Below are 22184 nucleotides of genomic sequence, written 5' to 3'. Positions count from 1 at the left end.
ATCGATGGGATGATGGTCATGAGGCTCGGACAAGGCAAGAAGCATGGGCGGATACTAGATTGGCGATGGCACCCTCGAGCCTAGCGAGATTCCCTCCCTCTCCTAGATCCGAGCACAGACCCCGAGCAGAGGCCCGGCCATACGTCAACGGCCGTCCCCTTCATAGCAGCGGGTCAACGCAACCAGGTTAGTTTCGTTTAACTCTTCGTACATTGATCTTTAAATAACTTAGTTACTTTTGCATTACTGAAACATTCGATTGAAATGTTGCAGGCCGAGAACGAGAGGATGGCTCAGGAGCTACGGGACCTGGCGGCGAGGTCCGAGTAGGCCGAGCAAGAAAGACAGGATGAGCGGGCCGAGCGGGAAAGGCAGGCCAAGCAGCTGGCGGAGATTACAACGTTCCTGTAGAACTTTGGGCAAATGCACTGGTGTAGCTATGCCGTAGTTCGCTCCACCGTCGCCGCCAGTTATAGCTAGTCCTGTGAGTATGAAACCAAATTGCTTCGACTGGTGCTTTCATTAGATGACCACTCTAACAGATGCAATCTCTTCGACGGAGACCACCACCAAGCCGTCTAGGAGGTGGCAACCTCCAAGAGTAACAAGCACCACCGGCTTGCAACTCGATCACCTAGTGCCACTCGATGCAACCTCATGATGCAATCGCACTAGAATCGCTCACTCACACAATCGAATGATCACTATCAAGTATATGTGTGATGGAGGGCTCCCAAGCACTCACAAGCATGGACACTAAGTCCCTTGAGGTGCTCCACACCAGCCATGGCCGAAGGCCACTTCTATTTATAGCCCCAAGGGCTAAACTAGCCGTTACCCCTTCACTGGGCAACGGTCGGGTCGACCGGACGCTCCGGTCGTGTTGACCGGACGCTGGACCTCAGCGTCCGGTCGCTCGCAGACGACCACGTGTCCCGATTCCAATGGTCACTTGACCTGACCGAACGCAGCAGCTATAACTGACCGGACGCTGGACCCTCAGCGTCCGGTCGTTTCCAGTAAGCTCCCGAGCATGACCGGACGCGTCCGGTCGAACGCGATCGGACATAGCCAGCGTCCGGTCACTCTCCAGCTACTGCTACACTCCACGTCAGCGTGACTGGATGCAGCTTGCCAGCGTCCGGTGCATTCAGATCCAGCGTCTGGTCAGTTGACCGACACCAGCATCTTCTCCATTCTCTTCACCCTTGCTCAAGTGTGCTAACCACAAGAATTTGCATCCGACGCAATAGAAAATAGACATTCCATTTTCCCGAAAGCACCGAATCCCGCCTCACAAGCTCGGTGGGAGGGAGAGAGGGACCCAAACCCATCTCACCCCTACAAACACCACCGCCTTTGTAAATGTGCCAACACCATCAAGTGTACACCACCATGTGTATGTGTGTTAGCATTTTCACAATCATTTCCCAAAGGATGTTAGCCACTCAACTTGCCACGCCACTCGATCCTAGCGACAATGCAAAGTTAGATCACTCGAGTGGCACTAGATGACCGATATGCAAACAAGTTTGCCCCTCTTGATAGTACGGCCATCTATCCTAAACCCGGTCATAAACTTCTCTACACACCTATGACCGGTGAAATGAAATGCCCTAGGTTATACCTTTGCCTTGCGCATTCCATTCTATCTCCTTCAATGTCGATGCAACACATGCACCAACGCGATCAACAATGATATGATCCACTTCATATCATCACATGATCATATTGGTTCATCGATCTTGACTCTACTTGCTCTTCACCATTGCCATCGTCCATCGGCGCCAAGTCTTGCTCAAGCTTCACCGCCACGCGGTCCATCACTCTAAAGCCTTTGACTTGCCCTTCACGCTTGCAACTAGTCCATCAAGCCAAGTCTTGTCTTGATCTTCTCCACCTTGATCACATGACTCAATGTCATGTCTCATGTGCAATAAGCTCCTTCATCATCACATGTGTGAGCTTTGCAACATCTCTAAGCCATTTTCACCTTCATGGCATATGTTGCTCACACACATGTACCTGTGGACTAATTACCTGTGTATCTCACATAAACATAATTAGTCCACCTAAGTTGTCACTCAATTACCAAAACCAAACAAGGACCTTTCAGCAGGTGACGGCACTTTTTCTTCACCAAGCACTCAGTTTCCTCCCCACCGGTAGTTTGTATCTCTTTTTCACCACTTGATGGACATGTGATGCACTGTGATCAACTATTGACTTGTTTCGATGCATATTGGACCTATTATGCTTGTGATGTTGTGTATGTGAGATATTGTGTGATCAACATGTGATATATATGTGGTATTGCCTTTGTGATGAGATGGATGTGATATATATGTGCTATATTCTGTTTGTGATGTCATAGATGTTATATATATCTCTTATATGTTTAAGAACTCCAACAGTAAGTTGATCAGGTCATTTGGAAAAAAACTGCCGGTTTCTTAAGGCTTCAAACGAACGACTAGTCATGTTGATGATGAAATCAAAGTCTATTTTTTACCTTTCATGAAGAAGCCTGCGTGCAAACTACCTAGCCCTTTTCAAAAGAACGTCGATTTCCATCTCAACAAAGAAAGAACTCCAAATAAATGAAAGCAAGATTGCTTGTTGTCCTATTACTCTTTTTGTCAGCCTTGTGGAGCTTTGGAAAGGAGAGAATTTGAATAAAGTAACTCTCGGAAACTCTTATTGGACGAGAGAGAGTCAATATGATATTGGGCGTGGGTTTTTCCAACGAAACGACGAGTGAGAAAGATAAAGAACGCGACGTGGTTCATTGAAGTAGAGGTTTGATCGAGGATTGGGTGTCCTACGCTACTTCCGTTCATGTTCAAAAAAAATAGAAAAGAAAAGACCTTGGAAAAACCAACGAAACGAAGAAGTTTAGGATTGTCTTTTTCATGCGGAACCCTCTCCGTATTAGTAAGCGGGCCCTCCTTTACGCGATCGTTACTGTCCATCTTTTGAAGCTCTGCTCCCGAAAAGAGAAAGGAGACTGAACACATTTCTATACCCGAAATAGGGACGATCAATTCAATTTAAGTATACGCATACCTTTTCCCACGATTCAGGGATAGCCATAGAGGACTACGTTTTATAGACGTACAAATCCTATGATACGCGCAAAAGCTATGAAACCATTAGGAACAGCAGCCCCATTTGATTTGGCTGGCTCCTTCTTTTACCTTGAAAAACAGATAGGAACGGCAAATCCTTGTTGAAGAAGAGAGGTGAGCAAGAGTGAAGAGTAGAGCGCGCATGGGAAGTGCGGTCGCTATGAACGAAGTGGGATTAGATATGGATCTTTGAAATAAGAGTCTTTCTACTTTCTATAAGTGAATTATTGATCAAGAGAATGGAAAGAACCCCATGTATATGTGAAACTATGCTCTTAGAACACCTTCTTCCATGCTATTGAAGCAGGCGAACAGGCGAGTGAGTGAAGAGAGAAGCCATGCCTCTTTCGAGGTGAGGCAAGCGATGAACGAGTAGATGCTGCCCTTAGACCTATTCTCTCTTTCGGTAGCAGACACCATGATGGGCTAGGCTAGGAAACCTTATTCGATACGATAGGACAGGTAAACAAAGCAAGGCCTAGGTCAAGAGCCAATTTCATATTCTCCGGTTTCATTCCTGATCAAACTCCCTTCCTGTCATCGTATCTTGTGTAAGAATCGCTTTCAGGCTTCTTATCGCTTTCTCATCAGTGGCAGTTTTATCTCCCGTCCCTACCGATAGTAACTGATCAACTTACTGTTGGAGTTCTTAAGCATATCTTTTTCCATTATTAGTTCTATCTTCCGAGTGGACTAAGGCATCAATCTGAACTATAAGCCCTATCGCTTGGGAATAAATGCTTCCCTAGCAGCTTGCTGGAGAAAAACGAAGCCTTAGAAATTGTAAATGAATCCCTAAAAGCGGATAAAGGCTTAAACCTATTCATCTATCCTATCCCTCGCTTGACTCTTCTCGGAAAAGGTTCTCGTTCCCATGAATCTTGATCTGCCTCCTGGCATTGATAGCGATTGATCGAATTCCTACTCTGGTTTGAGAAGCTTTTCAGTTTTCCTTATCTCTCGTGCCTTTGAACTATCCTGACTGAAAAGAATTCAAAATACGTATATTTGGTACTAAATAAACTACCTTCGCTGGCTAATCCCTATGTCTTGGTACTCTACCCTCCCATTCATAAGAGAGTGGTAGTTGTCACCGGAAGCAGGTGTGAGTTGAGTAGGTCTTGTCAACAACGCTTCGCACAACTAAATACTAACACAATGTTTACTTCTGTACTTCTCCACCGCCAAAACACAATGACTTATGCAATTCATACAAGCACGAGCAAAAAACGAGCTGAACAAGTGATCAGGTGCTTTGACCTCTCTTTCTACGGTTGGTTTCTGACATCGATCGAGATTCAACATTCAGTAGGTTTGCTTTGATGAGTTAAAGGTGGAAGCTTCGAAGCATCAGTGAAGAGAGTGACCCAGAGCCCATCCTTCCTGTACGCATTTCTTCCTTATTTTGAGAAGCAGCATGGGGACTTCATCTGCCCATGATTGATTCCCTCACGAGGGCTATGATTTATATAAAAAAAAGGATTTATATAATCCTGACGTCTACACAGAAAGGAAAGGGGTGAACTCCTTCCATCTTGGGTTTAGTTGCGCTGCCTGCTTTGTCTCAACGAAAGCTTTTTGTATGGAAAAGGAAAGGCTCTTAGCCACCGGTAACCGGCTCAATGATCCCCTTTGGGCAGCTATTTCTCTACTGCAAATGAAGAAGAATCTGGAATCGCTTGACCAATCGACAAGTTCTCTTCTTTATCTACGACCAAAGTAAAGTGAGGATCCAATCTGGAAAAGGGCTACGAGAATCAAAGTTGACAATGCGGGCCGAGAATTAGACTACTATCCATATTCACCGGGAACTACAACTGGCAGGCTTTATCTTATGGAATTTTCGGAGGATAGGATCCATTTTTCCGACATTTAGACGATAAAGTAACTGCTTTTATCACTATTCTCAGAATGAGGGATTGGGATTGACCGGGACCTATTCTCTGGGAACTTCCACCTCCTTAGCCAATCCACCTTATTCAGGATAGTTCGGTATGAATGGTATTCTTTTTAGTCTTAATCCTAATACTTCTATCATTGTATTAAATACCCTAGTACTGTTAGGAGAATGCCCAATAGCCCTTGAGCATGGAAGGAATGATAAGAAAATAGTGAATTTGCTTATTAGGAGTAGAAGCACTTTTCGATAGTAAGATAGATATAGATCTAAAGGGCTTAGCAGTTCTTACAATACCAGTAGTAATAGATAGGATACCTTACGGAGATACCTTGAAAAAAAAAGACTAGTTAGAGTTTCTCAAAAAAGCTTAGGAAAGCAAGTTTAGGAAAGGCAGTTTCACCAGTGTCTAAGTAAGAAAAGTCAAGTTAGTCATCTAAGGAAAGCCTTGGGCGAAAGAAAAACCCTTTTCTCTGCGCATATACCCTTTCTAGAGTATTATACTGTCAATAACTATCCTTTAGTTTCCTAAATCCCTTTTGCCGCCTCAAGTAAAGTCTAATATCAGAAGTAGTAGATGCTACTGAAAGAGGTATGTCATAATCATAAGTAGTTACTTCTTCCATTTTTACTGTAATAGAGTTCAAGTAGTTGATAGCGCCAGTCTAAGTAGTTATCTCTGTTCTCTTTCGGAGATGTAGTAAACTATGCGTAAGCTGTATTTGACTATGGATAAGGAATAGTTCTTGCCTATCTATCCGGAGTATTTGCCTATTCCTAAGTAGTTATTCACTATCCATATCCTTTATTAGTATCTGACCTCTTGGGCAAGCCAGAATCAGTAATTCTGAAAAGCTAGTATCTTTACCTCTTTCTTTCCTCCGTCTAAGGCCAGTCATTTTCCTTCTCTGCGGTTGCTTATGGTGAGTGCTAATTCCTTCCAATTGCAGTCCTTCGGGGTTATTATCCTGGTATATGAAAGATAAGATCAATTCCTTAGGAGACAGGTATCGATGCTTGCCAGCAGGAGAAAGATCACTAGGTTCAATCTCAGATCTGATCAATAGGGTTCCCTAGGTACATTCCGTTTTCTGGAAATCCAGCAGGGATAGTAGCTCCCTTTTCGAGGGCAAAAAAAACTTGTTAGGCTATCCGAGATCAACTACTTGTCTAGCTTTTTGGAGTGAAAATAAGGAGTGCCCGGCCATCTAAAGTGCCAGTCTAAGGAGTGTTTGTGAATATAGAATAAAAAAAATAGCCTCTTTGCCGAGTGCCCTGACCCTGGCACTCGGCAAAGCTGGGAATTCTGCATTTACAGAATTCCCAGCTTTGCCGAGTGCCGCCCTGACAGGGCACTCGGCAAAGAAATTACGAAAAAAATTAAAAAATATTTGCCGAGCGCCGACCTGGCAGGGCACTCGGCAAAGAAATTATTAAAAAAATAAAAAAAATCTTTGCCGAGTGCCTCCCCGGTATGGCACTCGGCAAAGAAATTTTGAAAAAAAAATTAAAAAATCTTTGCTGAGCGCCTCTGACATGACACTCGGCAAAGCATGTGCTAACACAACCGGCGCCGTGACAGTCACTTTTCTTTGCCGAGTGCCGAGATTGTGCCCGATAAAAGGCGCTCGGCAAAGAATTCTTTGCCGACGGATTTTTTACCGGAGGCTCTTTGCCGAGTGCTACCCTCGGCAAAGGCTTTACCGAGAGCAAAGTAGCCTTTGCCGAGTGCATTAGGCACTCGGCAAAGCGCCTGAATCCAGTAGTGTAACAACCGGATTTCTGAGCGTCCGATGATCCAATCCGACGCTTGCTTGCATGCGGCGTAGTTTGGCCACCACGCAAAGCGCGCGTAGGCAGCCGCTCCGCTCCAGCTAGTAGCTTAGGCCTGTTTCTAGCTCCTCTGAAAATGGCTTCGGCTCTGGCTTCTCTGAAGGAGCAGCTCCTCTGGAGGAGCTAAAGCCGTTCTGGAAAACGTTTGGCAAAACGGCTCCTTCGCACTAGACGACATGAACCCACAGCAAGGAGCCGCACGAAGCTCGTTTTTTAGACTTCTCCTGCATAGGCAAAAAATGGCTGCCAAAGAGACCCTTACATTAGTTCCGGTCAAAAGCTAGTACATGTAGTACTCGTCAACCGCCACGGACAAGCGCGATATTATCGATATCCACCCAGTGATCGCAGGACAGTGCTAGCTACATGTGTGCTCCTTGGTTCTGCCGCTTGAAGACGAGATATGCTCTCTGTTGTTTCATTTGTATTTGAAAACATTTGTGAATAATTTGATATATATTTCTTTGATGTCTGAAATTCAAAGAAATAATTTGTAATTTGTTTTGAAAATTTTGGCATATATTTGTGTTATTCCCAACTTACATCACTCTGTCCAATATATTACACTGAAAAAATAATTGTAAATATAGTAACAAGGCAATGTAAATATAGTTATAAGACAGTGTAAGTGCAAGGAAAAAATATGGTTGTTGGGAGGGACTAAAACAACCAATTATTGGCTAGACAGATTCTAATAAATATGTAGCCTACTCCGCATACTTTATCCAATGATTCAATTATCGATGTTCTTTCATCACTCTAAAACGTGTTTTGAACCGGTTCCAGAACGTTGGATCTTGCGGCATGTCTGATACTTTGAGGTTGGTCATTGGATTCGATATAAGGACTAAACTCGGATTTCGGTATTCAATAAGATTTTGTTCATCTAGAACATCGTCTGCATTGAGGAAAGCCGCTGCAAAGAAGATGATGGAAGAATCTACGGAGAACATTGTATCTTTTCTATTTCAGGGTTTTATGCAGTGTAGCTTAGGGATGTACTATATCAAGGTTTTTAATGTAGTTCCCAACTTTCGGTCATGAATGCTAATATTCCAGGACAATAAAAGAGATGAAATGAATGCGTGGATTAGGATGAAAATCACTTAAATGAAATGAATTTCACTAGAATAGAACTAAAAGAATAACGTTTTTTTATTGGACAGAAATACAAATAATTCAATTTAGTTGAATAAGAACTTGCAATCTGATTAAACATAACTGCCAATAGCTATGACATGCAGGGGATGGATCAGACAGCATGAAGAAATGAAATACTCAAATACGGTAGATGGGTTATTATAAATAAATAAAAAGGGCAAAGACATGGACTCGTAAAGAAATGAACCTAACCTAGAGAGGCTAAACAGAAGATTTTAAATACTCGATGAATAGAGGGCATTCTTTTCTTTTTTTAAGTGTGGGTCCTTTGCTTCATTTTTCGAAACCCGGTATAGATGCAAACACCCTTTTAACCTAAAAGTACTAAAAAAAGATATATCTAAACTATTTTTTAGAAATTAATCCTTTAAGTCATGCCATGGGCTATTGCGCGACTCAGTCACTATGATTACACTATATATACACCCTCCGTCTCTTTTTAAATGTTATTATCTATATTAAGTTTGACTATATTTATAAAAAAAATTAGTAATATTTATATAAGTGTATTATTAAAAATATATTCAATGATTAATCTAATAATATTTATTAAGCAACATAAATATTAGTAACTTGTATATATTTGATCAAAGTTGAGTATGTTTGACACCTTGATATATGAGAATGGCATTTAAAAAGGACGGATGGTGTACTGATATGTGATTATAAATGTTTTCGCAAAAAAAAAATGTGATTATAAATGAACACGCTGGCCAGTTTTTACGTGTATCGTATGGGCCACGTCAATTCAGTTGACTCATGCTGTTGGGCTTGACGGGACTTTCAAACTGGGCCACTCCTTTCTTCTCTGGTTTATTTTTATTTTCTGATTCTTTTTATGTTGATAGACCAGACAAAAAACTTAGGGACCTCAAAAAATATTGCAATTTTTTAAATAGATAATAAAAATAAAGGGTAACCCATTTTTCTTGGATCTACCTTCGTTGCTTCTTTGATTTTGAAATTAAAATTCTTCCCATAAAGCTATATTTGAGTTTTTGCTTTAAGGTATTTACTATTTAGCCCCAAAAATGTCTCAAAAATCTAGAAAAAATCATGTAAATTCATGGTCAAAGAAGTATTATTTATGTAATTTCTTGCATATGTGCTCAGGTAAAATCCAAGGTTCCTTAATTAAGCACATGCTCCAAATTATGTTTTAATTCAAAATTAAATTTAAAATGATTTTAAATGATTTTAATATTTTTATAGATGCTAAAGATTTTTGTTTTGATGCCATAGATGCTAAAGATTTGATAGTACGTGCTGCTAGCCCGCTATTTTTAATTCAGGACTCAGGTTCTTCTCTATCGCGGTCAAAGGTCTATTCCAGTTTCTGATCGGATGGCCTATGTGGCTATGTCCCTCTCCTCCACGCCGTGATGCTACAAGTTCTATCGATGACGTGGCATGGCTATTATGCGCTGGAATGCGCTAGATTTAGAGTCTTGAGATAAGTGGTGTTTTGGACATTGACAAGGTGAACAGATATCATGATGTTACCTGGTTTGCATTTCCTAGTGTTGTGGAAAATATTGTGTTGATTTTTGTTAGCGAATCAGACAGTTGGTTTTTCCTTTGTTGTTTGCAAACAAAAAAAAATTGACTTGTAACCATACCAAAAAGGATCTGTTTCTAGATTTTCCCAACAAAAAACGACTGATACACATAATAATAACTAAGATAAATCACAAGATCATTTCCATGGAAAAAATCATACCTGAGAACAGATTGAACCGATCTACAAGGCCATGTACCATGGCTTTAACATTAACAACAGAGAGGGCATGTAATGAAACCAACAAAACGCAAGCTTGCAAGGTTGAAAGAACAGGATGGGGAGGGACTCATGTCGACAGGCTCCCGCCACCCTGCTGCCAGAGGTTGATGATATCGGTGGCCTGGTTGAGAAGGATGATCATCTGCTTCTGCGAGATCCACTCTTTCTCTTCCAACTTCGCTCTAAGCTCCTCCCACGCGTCTTTCCGTGGCCAAAAGTAGTATGGGCTTAATGGGATGCTGCCATAGCCAGGAACCAATTGGTCGAGTGCTATGCCGATGTTCTTCTCCATCCAGATGAACTTGAGTACCAGCATCGGGTCCTGTCTCTCGGGGACCACCACCTTATTCTGTAATGCAAGATTCAGGTCATCTCAAATTTCATTCTGATGATGAAACACAATATCTCCATCCTAGTAAAGCTTAAGTGTGTGGTTTTAACACAATCCACATCACAAAACTAAGCAGGAGAGATCAAATGTTGAAGCTAGTGTTCCCCTTTTGTTAGCTTTGTGATGCAGCTACCATTGGCATTTCAGCACCAAAACCCACTTCTTAGGTGTTGTTTGGTTCATAAATGATGATGCAAACGTATATGGTATGAGATCCAGGAAGCAATGATTACAGGATAATCGGTTCTCCATTTTGTTTGGTTCCACGCTAGATCCTGTCTGGTACGCCTACCGCCCACTGAGCTGAGATAATGATTACCACTGAATTTGCACTGGCCCCCAAACCCAACTACACAGGACCTGATTACACCTAACTGAATCAAACAAATTTAATGGATTCAGATTACCCTGTGAACGGATAACGTCACAAACTTACGAAACCAAACAGCACCTTAGTATTCTAAAGGGTAATTTTGATAAAACCATAGATTTTCTTTAGTTCAATATAAACAACTATGTTTCGACAATGAAAACAAAGACTATTCATATATACTACTCAGGAACCGAATTCCAGATGCTCTCATTACATTCACATTCGCAACATCTCAGCGCATCAGAATATACAGCTCCTTTCCATATAAGCAACAGCTATGCAACAGCAAGCTCAGGTAAAGGCTATTTTTCAACATGTATACATCATTGTCAAGCTCAAGGCTTCGCCAGAACATCCCCCAAAGGTGCCCAGCTAACCTAAATTGTCCCTTCTAGTAGTTGAGACCAAATTCATGGTAAACAGTAAGCTAGCCAAGGGCAATTGGTGTCACACTGAACGTTAAACCTAATAATCAATTGAAGAGCCAAAATTGAAGAATCGGGGTCCAATTCGTTGGAATTGAGTTCTACTGAGCATATGATGCACTTAGAGAGGCCAACGAAACATAACCATTTTAAATTTTAACTGCATAATTTCCAGTTGTACAGACAACGACTGAGCCGGGTAAGTTGCCCGAATCGTAGTGGGTTCGAAAGGCCAATACCTCCGCTTCCTCCTCGTCGACCGCATCCACCCCTCCACCTAGTTGCACCTCTTCTTCCTCTGCCCCGACGGCATCGGCGGCGGCAGCGGCGACGACGCTGCGGAGCGAGCGAAGTGGCAGCCTCCTGCTCTTGAAACTGACGGTGCGAGAGCAGGGGGAGGACGAGGTGGCGGCCAGGGAGCTGGAAGACCTGGGCGGGGAGACGCGGGCGTGCGGGGACAAGGCCGGCGTGGTCGTGGGGTGCACCGCCATTGGGAGCATGGTGTCGGGCCAAGGTTCTTCCTCCGCGGATAAGAGGAACAACGAACCTGCGCGAAAGCCTTCTGATCATCCTTGCCCTTTTTCTCTTCCCGACGACTGAGCTACTCCAAATGGGAAAAAGAAAAACTAAACGGGCTGGATAAAATTTGGATCAGGCCTGTCATGGGCCCAATGTGTTGGAACGGCTCTGTCGATGGCGAAATGCAAGCTTATCCGTCTGCTCCATTGTTTCAGCGCAAAAAAAGACCTCCTTTCAGAACGACAGAATACAAAGAGTCAAAGACCAATATACAGTGCGAGGTAGTACATTACCAGTAGTATAGTGCCACAATATACAAACTTGAACAGTTGGATTCTAAGATATATGGGATCAGACGAGAGAAAAAAAAGAGTTCTTCCCATTTCGATTAGCTCCACTATACTGCTGATGAAAGTGGTTGTTGAATTACATACAGAGCAAAGACGAGACGCTCTGGTCAGGGACGAAGCTATGAAAAAATTTAGGAGGGACTAAACAACGATAATTAGCAATAAAAGAGGTTCAGCAAATCTCAGCCCCGCCTACCTGTGCATCTACAACTGAAATTTCAGACGGCGACTCTACGGGGCTTCGCTTGCTTGCGAGCGGTAGGGGGCTGGAGCCCCCCTAGCCCCACCGCTGGCTCCGTGCCTGGCTCTGGTCACTGTTCTACAGTCTACAAGAAGCTTTGGCAACTGATGAACGAGTAACAAAGATTCTAAGGGGGTGTTTGGTTGCCCCTCCTAAATTTTAGTCGATGTCCCATCGAATGTTTGGACACATGCATAGAGTATTAAATATAGACTAATTATGAAACTAATTATATAGTTTACGACTAATTTGCGAGACGAATCTTTTAAGCCTAATTAGTTCATGATTTGACAATGTTTTGCTATAGTAAACATGTACTAATGTCGGATTAATTAGGCTTAAAAATTTCGTCTCGTGGAATACCGACGGATTATGTAATTTGTTTTTTTATTAGTATTCGAATACCCTATGCAACATCCTCCCGACATACCTCCTAAATTTTAGTCACCGGATCCAAACACCCCCTAAATTCGGTACATCTTCCTCACATGTTTAATCAGGGTGCTGTTTGAATTAACCCAAGAGCGCGATTTAACCATCAACATTAGTAGTTGTTCGACCTTATTGTTCCGAAATAAGTAGCTAGCTATTTACTGTGTCATTTCCCGGGCTGCATGCCGGCGAACATGTCCAGGGCTCACGAGTCAGAAGTCCAGCGCCGGAGAGTAGGCCTCGGGCGCCGGCGCAGCGACTACTGACGTCGACAACGAGGCCGACGACATCGAGTACGCCTCGGGCGCCGGCATCAGGACTGACGTCTGCAACGACGCCGACGAGGAGTACGCCTCGAGCGCGGGCATCGCCACTGACGTGGTCAGCAACGACGCCGGAGATGAGTATGCCTCGAGCGCGGGCATAGCCATTGACGTCTGCAGCGACGCCGAAGACGGGTACGACTCGGGAGCCGGCACTTCTACTGATGATGTCGGCAACGACGACGAGTTTACCAGGCTCATTATGCTGTCCCAGTAGTTCTTCTCCTCCGTCTCCTGCAGCCCGGCGTCCGCCTCGGCCGCGTCGTTGTCGTGCCTCGTCGCCGGCCTCAGATCCTGCTGGCTCAAGGAGCCGTCGAGAAGCAGGCCCGTGAACCCCGCCGCGGCGAAGCCTGCATCAGCGACATTGACAACGTGATCGCCCCACTGCTGCTGCTGCTCCTTACACGCCTCCTCGTACGCCTGCATGGGCTGCATGGCGGCGCGCGCGGCCGCGGCCGCAGCCGTTGCGGCGCCGTGCGCCTCCTGCAGGACCGAGGCGAGCGCCACGCTCTCGGAGAAGCTCAGCGTGGACGTCGGCGAGTCGAGCCGGTGCGCCGTGGAGTGTCCGGGCATCTGCGGCGGCGGTGCCGAGACCACGGACGCGGACGCGGAGGCGGCGGAGGCCGCGAGCGCGCGCAGCCTGGCCTCGCGCGCCAGGCGCGCCTCGGCCTCGAGCCTCGCGCTCTCCCACTGCGCCGTGTGGCTGAGGTGCGCCGCAGCCTTGGCGTGCTGTGCGCCCGCGGCACCGCCGGCGCCGGCGCCTCCCCCGCCGCCTGTCCCGAGCGCGTCGGAGCGCGGCTTGTGCGTGACCGGGTCGATGCCCATCTTGGCCAGCCGCTTCTTGAGGTGCGTGTTCCAGTAGTTCTTGATCTCGTTGTCGGTGCGCTTCGGGAGGTGCGTCGCGATCGCCGACCACCTGCATGAACGAGCACGGCGCGCACGTCATGAAAAAAAATTCTCAGCAAGCAATCGCGCGCGTTGACAAATCTGCATCGGCGGCGAGCGTAAAACCACCGCGGCCGGGCGTGCGAGTCTGCGAGACAGTAACGAGTGCATGGCCTGGCACAGACACGGTGCAGAGGTGACAGGAACTATGAGTCAAAACGGCAAGAGAGCAGGTGGCTGCAGTGACCTTGGTCCACCGGCGATGGGGGCCGGCGCTCATTGAATGGCAAGCTTGAATGCCGAATCATCAGGGAAAAAAGAAAGAAAAATTCGGGGAGGAGCCTCCCGTGGCCCAGCTTTCTCACGCTTTTTCCCGAGATGATGCCTATGCATTGATGGATCAATTCACGCAAGCTCAGCAGTAGATGTTGGACAGGCGAAAGATAAACAACAATGCAGTACGATAACTAAACTCAAGATAAACAACAATGCTCCTTTTGTACGGATATACACTACTGCTAAGGTTCAAAAATTTTCAGTTACTAGATGTACTCCTACTAGCTAAGGTGCCAAAATGGCAAAATGTATTGTTGGTTCATGTAAAACCGCTGCGAAAAACATGTGTACAGTAACTAGAGCGTAGTACTCCGAGAAAAATACTTGGACAGGTTCCCCATCTCGTGGTGCTCCTGCCCTAGGTACCCGCTCATGCATTACCCAATCATCATAAATAAGCAAGACTAGGGTGTGGGACGGATGCTACTGAGTTCTTGACCTGCCGGCCGGCCAGCCTGCTCGAGCTACCAGTCAAAATTCGTGCGATTAACTGAATTCCGGGTGCAGCCGTGCAGGGTACTGGCCGGCCAGTGCTAGGACAGTGATCCATGGATGGAGTCGAGCCCTCACCTGTTGCCGAGCAGTGCGTGGAGCTGGATGATGGTCTGCTCCTCCTGCAGGCTGAACTTGCCCCGCTTGATGTCCGGCCGGAGGTAGTTCGTCCACCGGAGGCGGCAGCTCTTGCCGCACCGCTGCAGCCCTGCGCCACGGTCACCATTCGCATGCATGTCAGTTACGAAGGAGCAAAACCAGACAGCGTAGTAGCCGAACGCCGCTGGCTGGACCGCCCAGCACTACGATTACTAGTACTAGCTTGCGATCGAGCTCACCGGCTTTGGCGGGCAGCGAGCGCCAGCAGCCATGGCCGTGCTGCTCAATGTAGGCGAGCAGCTTCTGGTCCTCCTCCGGCGTCCACGGCCCCTTCTTCAGCCCATCCTTCTCGCAGCACGGCGATCGCCCCATCGCCCGCCGCGGCGCCGCCCGTGTCCAACCGAGCACTGAGCCTGCGCTGTGGCTGCGCAGCGACACAACACAACCCTCGCCGCCTGATCCTCCTCCCTCTCGCACGGCCGGCCTCACTCACAGCAATTCAGCCTCGCTCCTCGCTCCTTTCCCCTTAATACCCCCAGGGGATCGGCGCAATTGACTGCTCGGGATCCTCCTTTCCTTCTGGCAGCAGGCCGGGCGGGGCACTGTGAGTGACTACTACGAGCGCAGCGCAGGCGGCAGGCAGCAATTGCCAGTGAGCAGAGGCAGAGCAGGGGGGTGCCAAAGCGAGAAAGCGACGCACTGATCACTGAGGCGTGGTGCGCCGAGGTCGGTGTGAGGCATAAATAGAGTACTCCGTAGTGAGTAGAGGAAGGAAAGGGCCGGCCGGGGCGTGGCGATGGCGTTTGCCTGTATTGGGGGCCGGCCGGCTGGGGCGGCACGATATCTTCTTCGAGCGCCGCGATCCCGGCGCAGACAGGGCCCCGGCTGTCAGCGTGGCGGGGCGCGCGATGGCAGTGCTGGGATTTCGCCCCCCGCGCGTTCTCAGCTCACAGCCCCGGCGCGGAAGCGTCGCTGCCAATCGCGATCCACCCGATCAGAGGGCGGAGCATTTAACACTCGGCTGGGGTCGGGGCGTCGGGCCGGGGCCTCGGGGGCCTCTGCCTGCTCTAATGGTCCAGATTCCCGAGCTGTCTTCTCTGCCTTTCCTTGCCTTGGACGCTGTATGCACGGCGTCAGCGTGTTCGTTTGGCTGTGGCTTGTCGTAAATCATCCTAAATTTCTAGCCGGAACAGTATTTTTCTCTCACATAAATCAGCTAGTAGTACTTCTTCACGAACTGGCGACGATATGAACAAACAGGTGTTCCCCGCCCCCGCCCGGCCCCGTGCGTGCGTCGCCGACCCGGCACGACGCCGCGGCCCTACTCCTCCGCCGGGCGATCAGCCATAAGCGACGCTAGCTGCCGCGTCGCTCCTAGCAGGCAATGCGAATCTCGCACGGCTCGCTCCACTGTATCAGATGATGATGGCAAGCTCGATTCCAGCGCATAGCAGGAGCGGAAAACTGTGTGATCGATCGTCGCACACGCATCGTACAGTGCGTCTCATAAAAGCACCTACGTACGTTGTTCTATTCTTTGCTTCGCTTTGCTGTGGCTTGTGGCTGACGACGGCGCTCGTCGGTTGTGTGAGAAACGCACGTACGTACCGGTTCATCCGGCCGGCCGGAGCGCCACCGCCACGTCTTGGGTGGGTCTGGTCCGGCGGGCGCGAGACAGCCGGTGGCCCGTCGACGACGGCGGAGGCACGGCACGGCGCTGCGGGCAGCTAGCGATCGATCCGATCTCGCAATGATTTCGGGCCCGGCCCGTAGGAGCCACAGAAGCTGGGGCTGCGCTGCGCGCGACGCGTTTGTCTCATCTCTCTCCCCACCTCCGTCGCACCACCAACTAGCAGGAAATTAAGAAAAAGTAAACGGCAGCGTCGCGTGGCGCGGGATGCTAGCTGCATTGCTCGCTCGTCCGGCGCTGGTCCTGCCTGCTCTCATGCTATGCTTGCATCCATCGTCGACATGCATGCGAGGGGCAAGGTCCGGTGGCTCTGGACTGGCTGGACGGGCGTGGAAGGAAACCCTTGCCAGTTGCCTGTTGCCCCCATCCGTTTCAATTGGACGACGATTTGACTTGATTGCGATCGACCCCGCGGCGTGTTTGGGGAAACCCGTTTGTTTTACTCATTGATTTCGGTGCCTCGCTCCATCGGAAAGTGGCGTCGGTTTCCAGCTCTCTTTCCATGCTCGGCTACGGATCCACCACGGTGTCGCCTCCTGGTTTACACATGCCGATGCGGGCAGCACTGCACTTGCCGTTTCCGGGGAGTGTCTTGACTGTGAGCACTGACCATGCATCGTGATGGCCTGGCGTGGCAGATTTCGTCGCGTATCATGTTCGTATACATGCCCTGGTCAAAAACTCAAAAATAATGCTGTACTACTGCTGCTGGAGTGCTGGCTGCTGCGTGCAATTGAATTTGCTGCGTCGAGCCCATGCGTCGTCGTGGGCTCAAGTGGTTTCTGAAATCAGGAGTGCTCATGCTACTACTGGTGTCATGGTGTGTCTCAGTAAATGCTCTGTTGCTATTGCTATCTCTATCTGCAGTGCAGGTTTACTCTTTCAGTAAACTGTGGCCATCAGGGAATTTGTCGGTGTTAACCTCTTCCCTGTCCTTTTTTTTTCCATCCGTAATTAATTACGCGGTTAGTACTCTGTACGTCGCCATCAAGCTCGCGAGACGAACCGTGACGATCGCACCACCAGTCTTAAACGCAGCCATGCTAATACCACCACCACCAGTCCAGCAGCCCCAGCCTGTTCGGTTGGCTGGTTCGTGAAGAAGTACTGTTGGCTGGGTTGTGTGAGGAAAAAATACTGTTCCAGCTAAAAATTTATGATCATTTACGACGAGCTACAGCCAAACGAATATGCTGGCACTCGGGATGGAGGACTGGTGCTGTACCGACACTGAACACCCTGTAAATTCCGCCAACCTGCAATTGCGATGCGAGGCCCGGCGCCCGGCCGGCCTGGACCCTGGTGGCGGTACGCGGGATGGCTTTTGCCATTTATTCCGCTGTTTCCCATGGCCATGTCCATGGCCCTTTGCCGCGGGACGGCGAGGACGAGGACCACCTCTTGCAGCGGGGGACGGAATCATTCACCGGGCATGTGCGCCTTCTTCCTCCACGAATTTACGATTACCTCGCCTCGTCTCACCTCTGACCTCACTAACACAAGCCTGTAATTTTCGTACGGAAACGCCAGCTTTCTGCGCGTGATCAGCGCAATTAGCTTATCCGAGCCAGGCAGCCAGAGCAGCTCGGCAGACGGCAGAGGCCTCTGCTGCTGGCCTAGTGCCCCACGCTACGTTATCCTCATGGCTTGCACGCAAGACGGCAGGAGTCACATCACGGCGTAGACCCCCGGGCGGCCTTGCATGCTTTGCTTCAGTGGACACTCTTCGGCGGCGATGGCACAGCCGTTTCAGACACGCACGGCAGCACATGTGCATGTGCAATGTGCTAGAGCTAGACCGTCCTGGGCAGCCGTCGATGTCCGATTTGACGGCCGACATGCGTACGTATACGTACGTACGTAGTACATCCGCAGACCGCAGCAGATCCAACGGTGCGGCAATTTGGCTGGCCGCTGGCGCTAGCTACGAGTAGCGCCGGCCGGTGCTTGATTAGGGCATGGGTGGTGCAGCCGTGCAGGTCAATGGTCATGCCGTGCGCCAAAGATAAATTGAAAGCTGATCAATCGCCTACTGAAGTAGATCAGTGCCATGGGTACGAGCTAACCCCTGTGTCTACTCTGCAACGGGAAAGGAGAACCCGATGCGTCCGGCTGGTTCCCATCGCCCGTCGCCTCGCACCGTTTCGGCAAGTCGATGTGGGCTCGCCACCCGACTGTGGAGTGTGGACGACGACGTTTCCTCGGACGGGTAGTAGGTTCCTGAATTGCTCTCGGCCCTAGGAACTGAAAGCAATGTGTGCGCGTGGAAATGGCCACGGCATTAATCGGAGAAGACGCGCCGTATGAAGCATAGCCTTTCTTCCTGCGCCATTCGGCTCATTCAAAGAGGAAATGACAACTAGTATATAGTACTAAAATAAAAAGGAAATGACAAAGGGTCCTACAGTTTGCGCGTTCAACTGGCAGTGGGCTCCGCCAATGGGTCAAATTCAGGGCGTACAGTAAGTACATTATCTCCCCAGCAGCAAAAGGAAGAATCAGGATGGACATGACTGTTACCGCTTCTCTTGCAGTAAATACGTATAAGTTACTGCTCCAGCTGTGGCTATGTAGGACTTCGAGTTGGAAAGGCAGCACAGACCGAACAGCGAGCGCACTGCAGTGGCAGTGCCAAAGGTGAGTTAATTCAACTGTTGATACACTGACACAGTCAATGTTCACGCTGCCTCGCTGGACCAGCGGATTGACATCGTGAGAGGAATCCTACGCGTGTTTACAGCGCTGAAGATTTTGCAGCCACGCGCGGACTGGCACCGCGCCACTGCTGCATCTGCCCTGTTCGATTGGTTGTTCATATTGTAACTGGTTCGTGAGGAAGTATTGCTGGCTGATTTATGTGAAAGAAAAATATTATTCTAGCTAAAAATTTACGATCGTTTACGACAAGCCACAGCCAAACGAACAGGCTGCACAGAGCATAAGATTTTCCGTTTTGGAATGCGGAAAAAGTATATTGGGCCATTTTTTATAGAGGGAAACTCAATGATATTGGACTTGTAGTGGTATGCTTCAATGGGCTGTATCGTACAGTAGTACATGTGCATGTATCATGTATGCTACAGAACACATGCAGCGAAGGAAAAGCAGCAATTGTTTGGTGGTCATTGGGCAAAAATCGTGGTCCTGTGAAACCTTTCTAGGGTCCCCTTCTTCTACGGACTCCGTGGTGGATTCCTAGCCTTCGGCAAATTCGGCAGCAATGGCCAATAGCCTGAGCAGACAGAAAAAAAAAGCTTCGCTATCCAAGTTTACTTTATAGTCAAAATTTTCAAGCTTTGGCTACTAATGCCAACTAAAAATTTACAATAAGATATGCTTCGTTATCACATATATATATATATATATATATATATATATATATAGAGAGAGAGAGAGAGAGAGAGAGAGAGAGAGAGAGAGAGAGAGAGAGAAGAGACAACCTAGTTTCAAAGGTCGATAACTAAAAACCTATTAGAAGATGATAACAACACAAAATACTTCCTACATGTCCCTAACGGTAAGTATATTTATGTGATCTTATAAAAAAAGTATATTTATGAGACAACATTAAGTGCCAAAAAGGGTGTACCAAATTGATGGTCAGTTATTTCTGTTTTGAGCAGGTTTTCTAGAATTGAACTATTTTTTCTAGCATGTCTCTTGAAGATTAACATTAAGGCCCAAAAAGAGTCTGTAATTGGTAATAATTTGTAATGGTAAGAAGAGTGGTTGATCCCATGATTGATATAAGATGAGTGGATATCCGCATACATCAAGCATACTAATACTATTTGCACTACTAACTCAGATGCATGGTCGGATTTTTATTGAATTGCCTGGCTAACAATGGAATGGTAGGAAACATGTAATTGTTTGCATGTTGGTTGAATAAGTTTAAGTTATGGTAGTATGCTTGATCGAAAAGTTATGTTGTCTTTTTGAATAAATATGTTTTCTTAAGTTTGTTTCTTATAATTGCTATGCTTGATGCCAACATAACTTTAGTAAACCATAAACATAAAATTTGAATATTACTTATTTAGTTCTCTTATATATATAAAAAATAGGGTTGTCGGACATATTTTCACTGTTTTTTTTATTAAAATCATATGTCCATATGGTTGCAGTCACAAAAGTACCAGAACCATGAAGATAGTACCATCCACCGATTCGCTCCACGTTTTGTTGTAGCCAATAGTGCTAATAGACATCACATTTATTCCCTTTTGAATGGTTGTTCTAGTAGTTATTAGTACCTAAGTTAGATACTACTGCTTCTACAATGATCTTATAACCAACTCGCTAACTAGTTATTTAGTTGAAACCTCCTTTCAAATATTTAATACTGAAAACATTTGTTCAGGCTTGTTGCTTTACTACATGGTCTGTAGGGAAAGAAAATTGTATATTGACATTAGCCATCAATTGATAATTGGCCTAGATTAAGGGCCTATATGGATTATCTAGGGTTAGCTACTATAGTTGGACTAAAAATTAGCATAAATTAATTAGGATTGGCTAGTTAGTTGACTAACAACTAGTTAAAGACTTGGCTAAAAGATTAGCCCTCGGTTTAGAAAAACTAAAGCTAATTTTAACTAATTTTTAGCTAGCTATCAATGCAAACAGGCCCTGAATATAATATTTTAAATGAGAACAACATAAAAAATGTAAACAAAAATCAAATCTTAGTCCACATGTTTAATAAAAAGTTTACTTCAGTTGCCATTACTTTTTTAATAAAAAATCGATTTTGATGGGGGCTAACGTGTATACAATAACTTTATTTCATATGCTAAATCTGCCGGACGGGCACACCAAGATAAAATTAATGATGTAAGAAGATATATCACATATGTTTTGTTAGAACATAGTTAATAAAGTAGCTAACTATTAATCGTATGATGTTGTCATATTATTTGCAGCCCATGTAAAAGCCCACACATATAATAATTGGTCCAGCTCGTTATCTCGTAGATTTTTTGGCCCCAAGTGCATCGGTTGGTTGTAAGTGTAGCCCTTGATTTTCTTCTCTCTTCTCCACCTCAAAACAACTCTGATGTGGCACTTTTTATAGCCCGCTTTCATCTTCTTATTATACTTTCTCTTATAGTTTAGTACGTTTATGCCGGTAGACATCACATTTATGCCCTTTTAATGTCTGTCTTATGGCACTCCTAATGCAGAAAGCATAATAGTTTCTATGAACATTAATTGTACTGCCACCTCAGCATTTTACTGATGTGGTAAGGTAGTTATTGAAGAGGTAGAGCAAAAAATATAGAAACCGGGTCTAAATTAGAAATCATGTCTACACGAGAATCAAGACACGAAGAGATGTGATTGGTAGAGAATATATGTGATTGGATAAAAAACTGTTCTGTACAAATTATTCATTGGGACCATGTTTTCTATATGTATTGTCTATGAAAATTAATAGGTATAGAAACTACATGTAGTACTCTACGCTCGTACCCTGCAGCTCAGTTCATTTACTCGTACAAAGGCTTATACAAGTAATCTAGAATTTTTTCTGATATATAAGTTTATATATATGATTTTTTTTGGGAAACTTATATATATGATTATTGATAAACCGTTTGCCGAGTGAACCACAACGACCACTGTTATTCTAATTACTGGGAGCAGCGCGAGAGGCGTTAGCTGCGTCGGTTATTACAAGTTGATCGTTCCGGTCGGAGGTTTTAGTACGAGTGTATGACATGCAAAGGCGTACGTGTACCTACCGCGTACCTAGAGATGCTCCCGGCCGGTCAGTACTCAGTATAGCGAGGGACAGGTGGTGACAGGCCGGGCTGGTCTTCCAGC

The 22184-nt window shown here is 46.4% G+C and overlaps 2 protein-coding genes across 2 annotated transcripts; both read right to left on the bottom strand.

Moving 5' to 3' along the window:
* Positions 1-9679: 9679 nt before the first annotated feature.
* On the bottom strand, positions 9680-11565 carry LOC136533553 (small ribosomal subunit protein cS23-like). Its single transcript, XM_066526115.1, has 2 exons — positions 11228-11565; positions 9680-10148 (listed from the first exon to the last, which is right to left on the bottom strand). Exons 1-2 carry the CDS (start codon positions 11486-11488, stop codon positions 9867-9869), a joined length of 543 nt encoding a protein of 180 aa, XP_066382212.1. The 5' UTR covers positions 11489-11565; the 3' UTR covers positions 9680-9866.
* A 229-nt stretch (positions 11566-11794) lies between these two features.
* Positions 11795-15572, bottom strand: LOC136533552 (transcription factor MYB16-like). Its single transcript, XM_066526114.1, has 3 exons — positions 14905-15572; positions 14645-14774; positions 11795-13769 (listed from the first exon to the last, which is right to left on the bottom strand). The coding sequence occupies exons 1-3, from the start codon at positions 15035-15037 to the stop codon at positions 12743-12745; spliced, it is 1290 nt and encodes a 429-aa protein (XP_066382211.1). The 5' UTR covers positions 15038-15572; the 3' UTR covers positions 11795-12742.
* Positions 15573-22184: the final 6612 nt, after the last annotated feature.

Source organism: Miscanthus floridulus, unplaced genomic scaffold (assembly GCF_019320115.1).
Source record: "Miscanthus floridulus cultivar M001 unplaced genomic scaffold, ASM1932011v1 fs_914_1_2, whole genome shotgun sequence".
Taxonomy (NCBI): Eukaryota; Viridiplantae; Streptophyta; class Magnoliopsida; order Poales; family Poaceae; genus Miscanthus; species Miscanthus floridulus.
This window is presented reverse-complemented; position numbering and strand designations above follow the sequence as displayed.